We start from the raw sequence: 17,605 nt of genomic DNA on the forward strand, positions 1-17,605 counted from the left end.
GAAATGGGAGGTAAAAGCCTGAGAGATGCTAAGATAATGAAAAAGAGCAAAGAAAATCAACCAAAACCAAACTAATGTTTTCAGAAATCCCACTAAGATTAGTTACATTAGGGCTTGCATACTGAAATCAAAAGCAAATTGGCTCCCTTCACTACCTGTGTAAGGAATACATAGCGTGGCTGGTTAGTATCATTGTCAAAGTGAAATGTCTGTTGACAGAGGACCTGGACAACACCGATGCAACCCACAGACCTGTTTTGAAGGTGCAAATGGGTAGAGGTCTGTGGCTAGCATTTTACACTGGGGTAGGCTTCACTTACCACTAGATTGCTGATGTAACAAAGAATGGTTGTGAATAGAGTGAATGGTCTGCAAGCATTTTAGCATTACTTGTGAAAAGAGAATTCTAATTTCTCAGCTATTATTGGCCACAAGTATTCCCTGATGCAATTAAGGAGTAATAGCTGAGAACTTGATTGTAACCAACAGTCAGTAGTTTGTTACTAACAAGGCAAACATGACAAACAATTTTGAGGCAATTATTGTCATTACAAGCCACACTCGGTTGTTCAGGGCAAGAGTAATAGAAAGTGACAGTTGTGCAGCTGGAAGGGCAATGCGGGAAATGGGATTGTTCTCTGGTTGCAACAGACCAGTCAGACTCTAGCAGAGAGTCTGCTCAATGCATAATTCATGTCTAATAATATTTTAGTCTCTAAAGCAAATTAAAGTATAAGATAAAAAATAAAGCCAAGTCACAAAAAAAAAAAAAAAAAAGAACACAAGTTGTTAAGAGAGAGGACACACACAAGTAAAATGGAGCAGGGGGGAGACATTCAGCACAGCCAACTCACAAGATGCTTGCAAATGAAAATACAGTAACTGCATGTTTTTAAAAGTCAATTGTAAAAGTAATCCATTTGCTACACTTCAGTGAGAGGGATGCTTATGTCCAATTCCTGGCTTGAGACCCTTGTCTGATTAGGCAGGTCCGCAGAGTTAGTGAAGCTCTAGAAGTTCTTTCCACTAATCTGGAGGAAGGAAAGAGTGCTCTCCACAGAGAGACAGCGACACTTAATTCTTAACGAATTTGAGTTGTACAGAGAGTCGAAGGAAGATTTTCATCTATGGTACAATAGAACTTCCTTATACATCAGCTCAATATTCTGATGAAAATGCCCATACCCACTGGCTCGTCAGCAGCCAGTACATTAAAATACTTGATTTGCTGAAAATTCCACCCAGGTCTCCTTAGTGATGTTATGGACTGAAAGTTTCTAACACAGCTGCACCAACATTTCGAACTTTTGCCCAGGCTGGGTACAATGCATTATCACTGACATCATAACACGGACATCATGCTGCTGCTCAGGTGTCTTTACAACGTCACTGGTAGTGCCTTTTGCACTGTCATCTCTAAAGAAGCCATTAAAACACCACTGAAACTAGATTTCCACAACTCTCTGTCTCTCTGCTATTGTTTCACCACCTTCTCCCTCCTTCTTAAGTGTATTGGTTTATGCAAATAATATTACATCAAAGCAAATCTGATGGGCCAAATCACCCCAAATCACCCACTGAAGCAAAATAACAATAGTATTTTATGCCAGGTTGTCAGGTTCACTTAAACTGTGCTAAGGTGAAGATGATACTAATTTTCTCAGACAGAACAATATATTATAACTAACCCTTTGTCTAAAGAAACCTTTGCGATTTTGGCAAGGGCAAGATGGGCTTCAGTATAGCCCATAGACTTACTCAGAAACATGTATATGTGACTGTGCTGGCTTTTGCTTTATTCAGTAATGAAGCTGTTGCTTGCAAAGGGTGGCAAATGGACAGCTAAATTAGAGCAAGATCCTAAAAGACTATGCATAAGGTGCTGTATTGCTATTACAGCATTGCCTGAATGTTACTACGCTCCTGTCTTTTCCACTGCCATGAGGCAACCAGATATCTGAGATCTCTTTCAGAAGACTCTTGTTCACTGTTCCATCCTTAGTCACAAGAAGTGAGATTATTGCCCAAAATGTTGCAAGTTTCGCTGTCTCGAGCAAGACTGGAAGGTCTGAATACATGAAGAAATTCAGTCAGCTCTCCTGGCCTTATCTCAAATGTCATTTTAAATGGTCTGATATTTCACAAAAAAAACAAACAAAACAAAAAAAAGGTAGAAAGTGAAATTGTTTTTCTATACTCTCTATATGCTAACAGCTTCACTCCTTCATTCTTCATCAGCCCAAACCCTCACTGTTAAGCAAAAATTACCTTTTGCTTTAGAGTAAAATTCTTATTAGCTTTGCATGTGCAATGGCTTGCAACTTTTATAGTATTACAGCTGTGTTAGCATGGATCTACAAACTACAAATAGAACCAGTCAAGCCACAGAAAATCCCTAAAATGAAGAGGCTTTCTAAAAGTATATGAGGTTGCATGTAGGAAAACTGGCAGGCTGATTTTTACTTTACTTTTAATATTGTTATTAAAGCTTTACAACTCCATGTGGTAATTTAACTCCAGTATACCAAAGAAATGTCACTGCTTTGTTTTGAAGCCTAAAGAAGTCAAGCTTTTAAGTAAAAGACACCCAAACTCTGCGACATTTCAGCTAATCTTCAGTGGGCCTTTACTGAGGTCAAGTGGACTCAGACCTCATAGAGAACAAACGTATTTGTAAAACCTTTCAGTGCATGAACAGAAATTAAAGGCACAACACCCACCAACGTAAATTAATTTTGTAAATTGATAATGTTTCCACCGAAAATCCTTCATTAGCAGCAAAAAGGTTGCTGTGGGTTTAGTGCTGGGAATCGTCTGCTCTCATGTTGCCTTTGTTACCACTCGCTCCACTCATCATGAAGAGCAGGGCCAAAACACAGGCCACAGCAGAGACTGTTCACTCCAGTATGCTCCTCCACCAACCTGTCTTCACTTTGGTCTGCAGTTGATGTTCCAACTCATACATCTTACACAATTTTGTGGAGAAAGAAAAGTCAATGTTTTAAGGCAGGGAGTCTAGGTTTTAGTGGAATAAAGACAAAGGCAGAAAGAAGTATGACAGTACAGCCAGTTGAGATTGGGAAAATGGATTAAACACTTGGCTTGGACTCAGTTCATAGAAAACAAACCAACAGCAAGCACGGGTACAGCAAACTCTGCACCCCTGCACAGACGCACAGTTTTGACTAACTTAATCAGCTAATGTTACTTTTTTCAGGTGAAGCTGTTGAGTGAAGATTAGAACTTTGATGCAGAAAACAGGTATTTAGATTACTGACTCCAACACTTGTACCTACCACAAACACAAAATCAGTGAAGGGAACAGTTAATGTGACCAGCCACATCTCCTATGTCTATATCGCGGAAAGCCTGGCAACTTGAACATGCTGGAGAAAGAGAACTGGCATCATCCAGATGACCACAAACTACCTGGATGAATAATCCTCCATTGTATTACACTGCTATTGCTCAATTTTCTATAAATTGAAAAAAATACAACCATGAAAAGGTTATTATTAATCTCCACAGTTAATATGATAGCACAACTCCTGTCAAAGGTTGAAGTGTGACATATTTTGTCATAGCTAGCTGCTATAAACACAGTCTCCATACAGTGCCTGTGAGAGGGAGTTCTACACAAATATGTATAAACATGCAACTACCGTTTTCTAAGAACCAGATTGAAGAGAACATAGTCTCTCCACCAAACCCATGCAAAGCACTGATATGTTTTGATGTACCTCAGTACAATGAGAAATACTGAAAATAAATGACTTCTACATCTTGCAGTGAGTTACAATCAAATAGTCTCATCCCTGATTTTTATTTGATAGCTCACATAGTGAAATCCCCCCAAAAAAAACCCATAAAATTTACACTTAACTCTTGTTACTTCTAGATTTGTGCATATTCTTAATTTCCTCTAATCAGAGCATCCCCCTACACTTCTCACATGTCTTAATAACTAATGAACCACCACAGTGAGGGAGAAAATGCATTCGGCTGCTCTGCACAGGGCTCCAGCTAACAGGCAACGGCAACTAGAATCCCATTTTCCCTCAGGGCAGAAGCTCTTGTTGCCCCTCTGACAGACCTACCTAAAGGTCAGTTTTCACTAGAAAAATCATTTCTTTGCAGGTTGAAGCACTAATTTTTTTTTAAAAAAAAAGACAAGCTCCCCTACTTCCAACTCAGTTTGCTAACCTTGCCTGCTGCCTGTGGTCTGAGACAAGGGCAAAAGAGTTTGATACAGCAACATCAGAGTCCCTAGAGCATTATTAGGAGGATGGAGAATGAGTGACAGCTCTTGAGTGGAAGCTTTGCCCACAGATGAGTGGTATGCAGGGCTCGCTCCAAAGAACCAGCTTAGGACAAGGGAGATGTAGCATGTATAGGGAAGCAAGAAAACAAGGGCAAGCAACGGGAGAGGGAGCAAAAGAGAAGGGAATATACCAGCAATTTGCAGCCCTATTATCCAGCTGGCTGCTAGGGAAAGCAGCTCTGAGGCACTGGTAACCAGAGAGCCCTACCCCATTCCCAGCTGGGGAGTGAACCGATTGCAAATTAGAGCTGCTTTCCTTTCCTAACTCCCCAGGGAAGAGCAGCAGCTCTTTTCCAACTCCTCCCCCATCGTTGCAGCAGCCCTGCAGGTGCTCAGGATGCTATTTTCAGCCATTCACCACTGGCAGGTGTGACTCAAGGTCCTGTTATTTAAAAGCATACAAAGGATAATGTAAAGTGGGAACTGTCCTTCGTAGTATTGTAGCAGCTTCAGTACTGCAGATACAATTTACCAGCTCTCCCCACTTTTCATTTCTTCCTCAAATCCACATTATTTTTCAAGCTTATATGCTTTACACAAGGAGTCTCAGGAAGCCTCAGCACATTTGTAGAGCCCAGTGCAGTACCAGCAGCCATCTACTGTGAGCAAACACACACATCCACTCTCCGTATTCTCCTTCTCAGTAGTTTTTCTACCTACCGTGACATTTCTGGGTGAAGAGTCTACTGCTTTCAGCTCATACTGTGAGTCTCATATTTGCCTTTATTCTATTTAGGTTCAAACAACCTAACCATGAGAAATAGAAAACACAGAGTACTAGACTGGAAGACAATGAGAAACCTCAAGTCAAATCTTCCTAGTATGAGCTCTGCAATGGAGTCCCAAAGCCAAATTCCCATCTGAATATGATGCAGATATAGCCCCAAGGGAAGAGAGTAAGCAAGCATCTTATTCCTTTGATGCAGATAGCATCAGCACTCCACTATGCTCTCATAAACTGAACTGGAAGAGGCGTCTCCATCTATCCCTCCGTGGTGTGGCCCAGCGCACTCTTATGCTCCTTGAGGGTACATGGACTCTGTTTATATCCTAGTATCAAATCAGTCGAAATCCATGGAAAAAAACAACAGATGTCCCTAAATATTCTCATGCCACCTGGCATGGAAAGCCAGGTAAGCAAAGTGACAGAATGGATCACCTTTAGGTACACTAGAGCGGTCACTAATCCACCCAAGGCAGCAGTTTTCCTAATGATCAAGTCATTCTCCCAGTGATGGCATCCTTGGGGCAGCAGAAGACCTGTGCAGCAGAAGACCATTCCACCACAGATACCACTCCCAACCGCGTGTGCACAGACAACCTTACACAGCAGTAAGTTTTCACCTGCCAGAACACAGCAAAGACATTTCAGACAAGCCAAATGCCAAGTGTCTTTATCTGTAGACTGAATGTGGTGACTGACATAAACTCCCACGGACATATAGGGTGGCTAGAGGGAAGTGGGCAGGAATCACCTTAGACACACGAATTCACGTTTTGGTGATTATTTTGGTGTATGTGCACGATAATTAAGTATTATATTTGTAAAATTTTACAGCAAAGGCTGTGATGGCAAAAGGGATTATATTACTAAGTTCATTTAAGTTCCTTATTGTCTCCCTTTCTCTCTGTTCCCACTTCCACTCCCCTATCCCTGTGCTCATTAATTTCTTTCAGCCTTCTTTTTTCCTGCTTTCTCTTATCATTCTTCTTTCTTCCTCCTTCTCTAATGCCTTTCATTTCCTTCTTCAGCCTCTTCTCCCACATCTGAAAAAGCAGTGTTGCTATGAGTAGCCACACTCAGGTTCACTACCTGACAACAGCTACCACAGGAAACCTGTAAAGCACAAAGAGCTGCTATTTCAGATCTATCAGTAGTTGCTTTAGCCAGAAGATGCAGCAAAAAATAGGATTGCCTTAGGAAGGTGAGCAAGTACCATCTGGGAGGAAGGAAAGGAAAGCTGAGAAATTTAAAGCAATTCTGTAAGATCACGCTACCTGTAGTTCAAAAACCACAGTGCATTTTTTCCCATACATGTTAAATAGCAAGTGACAGTTTTCTAGCATCTTATCTTTGGTACTAATGTTCTAATACGATTAGATGCGGCACATGAATCTGGTTGCGGCAGGTATTAAGACACGTATGACAGGTATTTCTTCACAGGTTACTACACTGAGCCATAATTTTTATTTCAGACATATGCATGCATACAATTACTACTAAGAAACACTCTATATATGTGAAATAGATTAAGTATATAGGTAAGGAAAAACCCCTAAAGCACAGTTTTGCATTGAAAGCCAGATATACAAAAATGGCACCTTCCAAAGTATCCCTGAAAACTCTGAGGAGTATTATTATCGTATATTAGCCCTGAAAAGTCAAACGTCAACAGGAAAGTGAACTGACCTTCCCTACATGTTGTGCGTCAGAACTTTAGTGAACATATGTACAGAGAAATTAAGTCAAAACAAATTTTGTGATAGCTTGAGGACAGACAGACAAAAGGCAGCTGTGGTTAGAATCTGACCTACCAAACCATCACACTCTTCCTCCTCCTTCATTTGTGCAGAACGCAACACAGCGGGAGGTCCTACCCATCACCAGATCCTATCAGCCACGATGCAGCACATCCTCTCTCACACAAATAGCTCACCAGCCTACAACTGACCATGATGCAGAACGTGGAAAGAATCCAGATTAACTGTCACATTCTATATGTTTAGTGTTCAGGAGAAATTTAAGAAGCAATTCTGAACTGACACACAAGATCTGAAAATTACAGAGTAACAAACGCAGAATACCATTATGGTGTATCTAATAGTGATAGAATAGACCTGCACTTTGGATATTGTGCATTTGTGTGCCTTCCATGAGCCACTGTCACAATCTATAGTAGACAAACTGTGTGAGCTCCACAGCCAAGGGGAAAGTTCACTCCAACCCAGGCTTCTATAAGAAGGGCTGAAATCACAGAGTACACATCTATGCATCTTTTATGCATCTTCTTCCACCACTTTCACCAGCAAATTAGCTTTGTGTTTTACCTGACACAGAAATAATTAACATTCAGGTTTACAATGCTGCTCTTTCTGCTTTCTCTTCTTTTACCTCTATTTTCCTATTAGAATTTGTCTTTTCTATCCTTTTTTTTTTTTTTTCTGAATATCACATCCCAGTTCCTAGTTCTCAAACAACCATGCTTCTGTCACACGCCTCTCCTTCATTTCATCCAATGAAAACAACTTTCTCAGCCTTCTGTGCTGCCTCAGAAAGGTTTGAGTTTCATTTCTCTTTATGCCTGTGTATGGTCACGCTACATATATAAAAACAGTAAAATAATAATACTTGACATATAGTGGTCTAAACATTCACCTGTTGCCTAAGCAACAAATAAATTAACCTGAAAAAAAATCCAACTTCATTGTCTTCATGCTGAGACATAGGGAACATATACTTCAAATTACACACTATGAAGAAAAGGACACAGCAGGTACTAAATGAAGGCACAGAACAGGAAAAAGACAAGGCAATACCACATTTTCTGGATGAAACGAGAGCCTTACCATCCTGCTGGCCCTGGAGGTTCTGAGGACTTTGCATTCTCTCTTCCAGATTTGAACTGAGGTCAGAGTTCACAGCTGACATCCTAGTTGAGTCACTCATATCAAACTCATCACTTTCTATAGAGCTTTCATCCTGCAAATTGAAAGTTGCAGAGTCGCGTCAGAAAACATCGTATACCGTCCACATTACATGTGCAGTTTACTCATCCCTGTTCCTTTCACTCACACCTGGTGTGGAGTGTAATCATGCTCAATCTTTGTGTATATAAGCAAACAAGCAGAGCACATAAAGAAGAGACAGGAAAGCACAGCATTGATGTAATATGATCATCTGACAAATGCAATTTGTTCAGCTACGAGGATACTCCATTACTGCGCTCTTACCTGTTCCCGAAGTATTTTGCAAAAGAGGGTTAGTAACCGGAGACCCCATACCAAGTTCTTGTCATTTAAATTTGGTTGAGGATCCCTGCCTGAATCCTCTACCTTCCTCAAGCAAGGTTGATAACCCCGTGATGACCACTCATGGTAAGGTGTTTCCAAATGAAAACTTGACCTAACCATCACCAAATTTCCTTGACAAGATGTCAGCCTCACACTGCTACTGTGTTTAAAGAAGCATCTATTTAAATGATAAAGCTTACAAAAGTTCTGAGCAGGATCATACGGCAGTCAATGGCAAACCAAAGCAATATAATAATTTGAGAATAACTTGAGATTTATTTTACTTCATACGTCTTTGATACGAATTATCCATCAAGTCTAATTACAGAGTCTCTACTAGGGATGACAGCAAAAGGCAAAAAGAAAAAGTCCTGATCAAATATTCTGTCCCCAGTTACAAAAGAAAACCAGTTTTGGACCTAGTCCAGCAAATGTTCACATACGTGTTTAACTTTACTTTTTTCAGTCCCACTGAAGTTCACGCTTGCACTTGTGAATTAAAAATCAAGCATTGACAAGTCTTGCTCTGTAAGCTGCTGAGGCAGCACAAAAACCTATGGTGATATTTTTTTAGAGACAACTTTTCTGAGATAACTACTCCTGTTATGAAGAAAAGCCATTTAAAGAACATACAGAAAAATAAGTCAGATAGCTTTGTATCCGCTAAAGATTATTTCAAAATACTTTTCCAATTAATACACTGGTTTTTTTTAAACAAAAACTGAACTTTAACTGACAGGATTCTGATTAATTTTTCTGGGTTGTTCACCAGAAATTACTTAGAAAAATAGTAATCTTTAGAATACGATTCACTGTGTATCTGTTGTGAACTGGTTTCTACAGATGCTAACACAGCTGCTTTCTTCTTTCAGAGCACTTGGCCCTTGAATCAGTTCCTCTCTTGGGTGTCAGTGATGTTTCCAGCTTGTATGGGTGTTTCTTTCATTTTCAGAAGGGAAGTTCACTGCAGTCACAGCTCCTGTTGAACCATGAGGAAGTGCTGACAAATGCATTTCAGGAGTGAAGGTGGGACAACACTCAAGGCGATGCTATTCTGTACTGTCACACCAGGATAATGAAAAATAATGAAAGAAACATACCTGGTTATCAAAGTTTTGTAAAAAAATGAAATGGAGGAGTGAGGGCTTCTCTAGTGGGCACCTGTTTGCCCTGCCCAGATAAGTCAGGAGAACCCCAGTTAGAGGAGCAACAAAAACCCAAACGCTGCCCTTACACAAGAACCATGGGACGTGGTGCCCACCAGCCTCCTGCCCCAGACAGACAGGGCCAAGGCACTCATCAAGCTGGTTCTGAGGTTTTGGGAAAACACATGCTGCCTTCTCAAAGAGCAAGGTCAGAACGCAGACTCTCACAGAGCTTCTGGACGGTTGCGCCTCTGTTAAGGCACAGTGGTATTTCTCATTGATCCCTGCAGGAACCAACAAGCAGCAGCTTATATTTTCCAATTCTGAGGTTAGGCAACCTGTATGGACTCCCAGAAAGGGAGCTTTGGCTATCCAGTGCTTGCACACATGGGATGCCTGTGTTTGTCTATGGCACTTCGCTGAATATCTCCACTTCACTCACCAAGCTGTGTAACCATTTCTCTGAATGTGTGTGGACACCCAGGCATGGGGAGAGGAGTGGAAGCCACTGGCATCTTTACACTGGTTGCAGCACAGCTGGAAATTCCCACACAGTATTAGTTCTCCTGTTCTTCCCTTTCATCAATGACCTCAGCTTAAAAATGATTAAATGAGGATCAGAGAATTAGGAGCCTTTCAGTCACTGTGCAAGCTAGTTGTGGGATCCAAGTTTACTCGTGTCTCCATTCCACCCCCTCCACAAGAATACAGATATGATTGACGAAACCTTGGAAACAGAGCCTTCCTACAAACCCAAGCATGTTTTTTATGTGTGTGAAATGCATGCACCAGGAATCTTCCTGCTTTGTACTATGTTTTCACTGCCATTTTTTTCTCAGTTCAGCAAATGTACAGCACAGAGAAAAGCAAGTTCTTACCAAAACTCTGCTTTGAGAAAAGACATAAAGATTATCTTGAGAAATTTCATTGTGGCCACTGGCAAACACACGATTACTAAAACATACCAAAAATTATGCTTCTGTTCCTAAATCCAGTGCTTCAAATATTTCATACACAGTAAAATTAGGGTGACGAAACCGACCTAGACAGGGAGATACTAAGCAATGGTACTTCCTGCTGCCACCGTGTCATTGCCACTGGTTCATGCAGATGAAAAACTGGTTGAACAAAAATTACAGTCATCAGACCAGAAAGACTGCACCAAAACATTCAGGCTGTAGAAGCACTGCGGCAGGTAGCCCTGATCCTGCATGAGTGCTTCACCCTGTTCTGAATAATTCTCAAAGGGAAGCAGTGGAAAAACTAAAGAATCCTTTAACTCCTAAGGCTACTTCAGGCACAAAGCCTCTTCTCTCCCACTGTTAAAACCCTGTTGTCACATTCCTGAAAAGGGGCAGCGTGCAGAGGGGAGACTCAACAGGTGAAAAAGATGACCAGGATGTATTTGTGTGTGAGGAATGCAGAGTCTCCCCCCACACCCTCCACAATTTTAAAAAAATAAAGGCACAAGTGAAACAAGAATCCTGATATTTCTACAAAAGTGATGAAATCCCCATTCCATGAGGTGTTGAATAATTTAGAAATCTCCACCAATAGCCCATATCTCCTTCTTATGAAACTAAATCTGACTGACTCCACACAAGTCAGGAGTTGGTCAAGGTCTTTAACATAATCCAGCTGCTAAGGTTGCTTTTGAAGGTTTTCTTTATTAAAAAAAAAGTATATTGTAGTCAGGCAGAAGGACACAGCATGCAGAACTGCTTTTTGCCAGCACATAGCTGGGCTTCTAACTACTTGGCAGCTCGAATGGTAAACGAACACATTTCTAGCAAAATGAGTTTATTACAAGTAATTTGGTAGGTGCCATCCAATTGATGAAGCACTTCTTAAGTGCTCTGAATAAAACACAGAAGTAAAATAATTTGGGGGAAAAAAATAAATGCAATTCAACTCCAGTTCTCTCTGAACAAGCCAGAGTATCACCCCACTTCTCTTCCTCTATTTTTTTCTGTATTTTTATTCAAAGTTTCAAAAGCAACCCTTATTCTTATTTATCAAGGTATTTGCCTTGAAGATTTAAACTGATGTGGTCAGGGCTTCAATCTATCTCACTATAATGTGTTGTATCCTGGCTGCTAACCCTCGGAACACCACTATGGCTTTCATTTCAGCTGTTGAAGGTATTGCTTTCTGGTAGCAGACAATGGAAGTCACTGCTGAGCACAGCACCAAGCCTCAGGTGAACATACTGCCCCCCTTAACCTTTCCACTGGTCCAGACAGTAAAAGGGCACCTGCAGGTGATTTGAGGCAGTAAAGCATATTACCCCCAACCATGTAAGGGTGGTACGTCATGACATTTTCTCTCAACCTGATTACTTGCACACAGCCTTGGTTTGGTTTCAGACTCACTATTTTAGCACTGATAAAGATGGGATCAAAACCTGTGTTCACTTCCCTGGCTACCACAAAGGCAAGCACCTAAGAACACAGGAGAAGAGAAAAAGAAACTTGGAATATTTCAGGTTTTACCTCATCTTGTTGTGAGTTTAGTAGCTGCAGCTTCATGTGCTTCATATAGGCCATAGTAATTGGCATGTTGTAATCAATCATACTCGTCACCAAAGTTGGAGGTTTTCCATTATCTGTAATAAAAATATTTATTATGCATTATGTTAATTGTGGAGGCCACTTCAGCCTACTCTGCAGTCAAAGTCAGACAGTTACATCATTTAGTTCTAACTTTGGCATTTTCAATTGCTTGTAGGCCGCACAGACAGAAGTCTCCTGAATAAAAATTAAAATCAAGTTCAAACCACGAAAAGTGATACATTCTTCTATCCTAAATGGCTACAACACATACCTCCTATCTGTTCCTTTCGTTTAAGCCCTCATATAAACACTTTCATAGCAAAATAAATTATCTCCTCCAGATAAAATAATCTTTTTCTACTGAGGGTGCCTATGGTATCACACTCCATCCTTAAGTGAAAGCAGAAGATTCACTACCTTCCAGCTTAAGTAAATGAGATGATCTGACTTATTGAACTGTTCCAGTCTACCAAATTTTTATGAACTCTCTCTTAAGCTAGGAAAATATAAATGGGTATTAGGAATAAAATGACTTTACATTCCACTATTTGACACTAAAACTACCTTTATGATCCGCTCCATCTGGGTTTAAATGCATTCTTTTCTGGCACTCTGAGCAGCTCATTAGAAATCGTGTCACCGCTTCTCTCGGTAGGAAGGCATAGGTCTCTGAAATCTGAAATTAATAACAATATATAGGTGTTATTACACACACCGATTGAACATGATTTAACAGAACTGATCATTAGATTTCCAAATAAGGCATATTACCTTATGATGCCAGGAAGCACAATGAAAGCACGTTCTGCATAATATGTAGGATTTCCAAGAAACATCTCTCCAATCTGCGTACTTACCATCTAATGGCTAGTAAAAGTCGATACTGGAAAAAAAAAATCCACTTATATCAAAAGGGGTTTGGTTTTCTGTTTACAGTTTTTTCCAATTTGCTTTCAGCAAAAAGATTCGTATGTAACAGGCAACTGACTGCGGGATGTTTCTAAAAAGAAAAATTAAAAGCAATTTTTTTCTTATAATTAATCCCAAAAAAGAAAATGCTTGGCTTACGTGCCCTAGCAGCGATGACAGTCTCCTTGCTAAGTTTAACTTTGTATTTGAACGGTTTGGGAAAATATGCTTGGAAAGTTTGTGATTTAATACTACAGGGTAAAAAAGTTATTTTTAGTAACAGTTACAGAGTTTAGGGGTCACTTGATCTTAGAGACCCTGCTTCAGCTGGAGATATCTTTAAATGACAGTTTTTGGTTGTTTCCTCCTTTCAGCACTACCATTCTTTCCAACTACATACATGCAAGCAGGCATCAGAGGGATTTCTCTTCTTTTTCAAAAGGGGAGAGGAGGAAGCAGTTGTTGCTGCTTTTAAAGATTACATTCCCTCCAGCCTCCCCCAAGGATGCATTTGTCTTTATAGACATTTTGCCTTGCTGAAAAGGACCTGGAGGTGCTGGCCAGTGCCAAGCTGAAAATAAGCCAACAGTGTACTCTCTGATCACAGATAAAGCAAATCTCATACTGGCAACATTAAGCGTATGGCAAACAGATCAAGAAAAGTTATTACCCTGTTCTACTCAGTGGTGGCAAGGCAGCAGCTGCAACGATGTGTCCTGTTTACCCCTCCACAGGTCAAGAATGCTACTAAGAAGCAGGAGAGGGATCTGTGGCTGACCACCACGGTGGCTGGAGCCTAAAGCAGGTGACTTGAAGGAAAGGTTGAGAGTGTTGTATTTGTTCTATGTGACAAAAGTAGGTTATGAGGCTGTGGCAGAATGCAAGCCCCCTCTCTCCCCCTCCCTCCTTTGATATGGAAGGAGTAGACACATCTCCCTCTCTCTCTGCTGCTTGAGGCCAACAGCTTCTTTTGTTTGGCCCCAGAGCCCCCGGCCAGGGCCGTTAAGAAGGCAGCGCTGAGGCGCCAGGGAGTCACTGGGCGCCCATGGCCAGTGTGGGGGATGTCTGGAAGCTTCAGGGGCACCCCACAGCCAGTGTGGGGGTGCAGAGAAGCTTCTGGAATGCCTACAGTCAGATCTGATCAGCCTATAAAAATGGGATTCTTGTCGAGACTCCGCCTCTTGCGCGGATCTCTTGGAGCACGAACCAGATGCTGCCACCGAGAGCTCCCCCCGGGATGGAAACTCCGCTTGCCTTGCATGTGAGTAAAATTTCTCCTCGCAGGATTACAAGTGTATCTACTTTCCGTGTACATTTGCACATATATTTATACTTTCCGTGCACATTTGCACGTGTACTTTCCGTGCTCAATACAAGCACGTGTATAAATTACTTCCTCACACAATCGCCAGTGTATTTTCCTCCCGTGCTTCCACATAACCACGTGTAATATTCCGTGCACATTTGCATGCGTATTTCTCCTCGCAGGATTGCGAGTGTATTATAAATTTACCCTTGCAGGATTGCGAGTGTACACTTTCCGTACTCAACACGAGTACGTGTAGCCCTTTAAAGTAATCCCACACTGTGTTCAGGCAAGTGTGTACTCTTCCCGGACTCAGAGATGGCTCCAGTATTGTTTTTGGTGAAGCCACGTGTATGCACACTGTGGACCGCCTGTTGTATTAGTTGATGCTCCTTAATAATTTTCCTCAACTGATATCCGAACCTGCATTCAAGTCACTTTTGGAGTGCTAAGACCGTGTTTCTCACCGGTTTAATAAAAGTTGTTTTGGACCCTGTTGCCCCTTAAACTAACCTTGGGGTGCCTCCGTGACAGAGGCAGAGAAAGATGTAATTGCAGCCTGCCGCTGCCTGACCAGGACTTACAAAACCTGTGGAAACTCTTCAGAGGGTGTAACCAGGGACAGCAGCCACCAGCTGCAGCTTGGGACATTCAAACTGGATATCAGGAAAAACATCTTCTCTAGGAGGCCAATGTACTGGAGCAAGTTTACCAGATGGGTGGAAGAATCTCCACACTTGGATCTTTTTAAGACATTACCAGGCAAAGCCATGGCTTTTCTGTGATTCATTATATATGTTGATGTATGTACACTGAACAGTGCAAGTGTTGTAAGGAATCTCCAGCCCTTCTTTTACCAGCCAAGGTGATTATCTTGCAATGGAGAAAATCCCCAAAGACTGACAAAGTGCCACAACAGAGATTAAAAGAAAAGTCAACTGATATCTGCTTGTATTCTCTTATTGTAAAACCTACAGCAGGATTTGATTTCCTATCAAGCACTACATCAATGCAAGTCTCTATAGCAAATGCAGAAGAATGGAGGTGGCATGTATGAAAGTGTGGATACAGAAAGGACAAGATAACTTTCTTTAACTGGATGTAAATGGGATTGTATACCGTGCAAATCACTCGTGCTCCTCTCAAGGGTGCTAAAAGGAGGAGGACTGGACAGTTTTAACTCTCTTACACTCTTCTCCTTGGCTTGTCACCTACTTAATCTGTGTTGAAACTTATGTTTCCTAAAACTCCATGGACCAAATTTATCAGTGACAGTATTTTTGAAAACAGGTGGAGTTTAAATTATTGTTTGTTGATGTGACAGGAGTCATGGAAATATATGGAAATGATGCAAGATGCAAATTATGCCATCCTGTTTATAGTATTGTTGCTTAGGCTGTTAATTGTTGTTGTTGATTTATATAACAAAAAATCTGATTTTGAGGGCATAGAGGGGAATTAGTATAAAAGCAAAATTTGTTCTGCAATGAAAATTGGCAAAAATTTTCTCTGGGCCTGAAACAATTTATCTGAAAATGAAGGCACTAAACAAAGACACTTTTGAGTGGACAGTCCTACCCCAAAAATATTTTCAGATTATTTTTCCTGTTTTTTACCATGGAACAGATGCCTATTTACCTTTCTAAATATGAAAACATTGGTTATGCACATGCTTTATGAAATCTAACCAAGAACTTAAAATCGCTAGAATTTAGCATTAAGAAAATTGTTACATGTACATACGCAGAAACCTCTCGTAACATTTAACACATTTAGCACTGTATTGAAACTAATGGAGCTTACCCATAGGTTCATTAGTAGCCTGCATTTGATAGGAAAGTTCCATTTATTCTAATCAAGCATCTCTGACAAAATTCCAGTTCTGCTCAAATAAGATGAAAATCCTCTATGGAAAGCAAGTGACCTAAGTCCCAGATTTTATAGGTATGCTCCACTGACTATAAGGGAACCTGGTCTTATAACTAAATTTGTCCACGTGGCAGATGCTTGTGTCTCCAGCCTCCCACTGCAACACAATTTTAAGGATGCCCTTCCCTAAATAACACCAGTTTTCACCAATTTCTTCCCATTTACTTTGCAATTTGAATCAATCACAGTCCAAGACTTCAGCCTGTATAAATTGGCCTAATACAATAACTATGGCATTAAAAGAGATATACAGAGGACATAACCCACAGCTTTCCTTATTCTTGCTGCTTGAATATGGGCAAAAAGCTCCTTCCAATTTACAATGCCAGGAAGCTTACAAAAAAAAACCCCACAACCTCATGACCCCCAACAGTGCAGACTCCTGTTTGCCTTGCTTGCTCTGGCCATGCTCCCAACCAGCTGGCTTAGCACCAGCTGTAGCCAGGAAGATCTCTGATCAAATTAGCACAAGGCCGAACACAAAATCCTGTATTTCACCCCTCAGTGGAGCTTACCAGCTTGTGCAAAAGGTCGAGCTGATGTAGTTCCTGGAGCTGGCTTTCATGTGAGTATTTCAGAGCACAACCCTATACAGAAATACTTCAGACAGTGGCCTGACTTCATCAGGAAAAATCATTTCTGTCCTCTATGCCATCTGAAAGCAAGCAATAATGACGCAGTCCTCACTGATATTCTATGCTCTCACTGCCTTCAGTGGCCCTGCACCTAGCTCTCTTCTCAAGGCCATTAGCTAACAAAAACTCATCTTTCAGTGATGTGCTACAACAATATTGGTTTCTTGCATTTACACACACACAAAAACGCACACAATTCTACATTTTAAGAAAAAATAAAGCCAGAAAATTGAAGTGGGGGATATCACATTATTTACATCCACACACTGTCAATGCACACAGGCACATTTTTGGCATGACTTCCAAGAAACTGCTCATGCATGCGCCTGTACCCATCAAAGAACAATCAGTGCTGATTTACCATATTGATAAAATTACTTGATAAAATTGGGGGTATACTTTTTTCAAAAATTAAGCTTTAGAAGTAACCTTACGTGATTCCTTATTCCTACTAGTGGTTTTATTGCACTTTAGTATTAATCTCATATTGCTTGTAGAAATGTGTTACCTTGTATTTGGATGTATTCTGTATCATGGACAAAGCAGAAAATAAGCAGATTCTAGCGGGTTGGTGTTTAGGTATTGTGTACTAAGCATAGCTCTTACAGCTGAACGCTTTTTACATTGTAAAGGGAAAAAAGTACATGAAGAAGAAACTAGACATCTGAAGCATTAAACAAAGAGTGCAAAAATCACAGGTTTGTTTTAGCTTCAGAAGTTACAGAATAAGTAGCAAAAATTTCCTAACAATACAGTCCATGTGCACCTACACATATTTCAAGTCTGAACTCAGAGGA

At 40.8% G+C, this 17,605-nt stretch overlaps 1 protein-coding gene across 6 annotated transcripts in view; it reads right to left on the minus strand.

Annotated features, from left to right (window-relative positions):
• NOL4 (nucleolar protein 4) overlaps positions 1-17,605 on the minus strand; it is a 198,256-nt gene that overhangs the window by 138,498 nt on the left and 42,153 nt on the right. For all 6 annotated transcript variants that reach the window (XM_065053439.1, XM_021292056.2, XM_021292057.2 and 3 more), the window contains exons 3-5: positions 12,594-12,705; positions 11,970-12,082; positions 7,889-8,021 (exon numbers count right to left, since the gene is read on the minus strand). In XM_065053439.1, the coding sequence (XP_064909511.1) occupies positions 7,889-8,021; positions 11,970-12,082; positions 12,594-12,705 (358 nt within the window). The remainder of the gene's footprint in view (positions 1-7,888; positions 8,022-11,969; positions 12,083-12,593; positions 12,706-17,605) is intronic.

Source organism: Columba livia, chromosome 2 (genome assembly GCF_036013475.1).
Source record: "Columba livia isolate bColLiv1 breed racing homer chromosome 2, bColLiv1.pat.W.v2, whole genome shotgun sequence".
Classification (NCBI taxonomy): Eukaryota; Metazoa; Chordata; class Aves; order Columbiformes; family Columbidae; genus Columba; species Columba livia.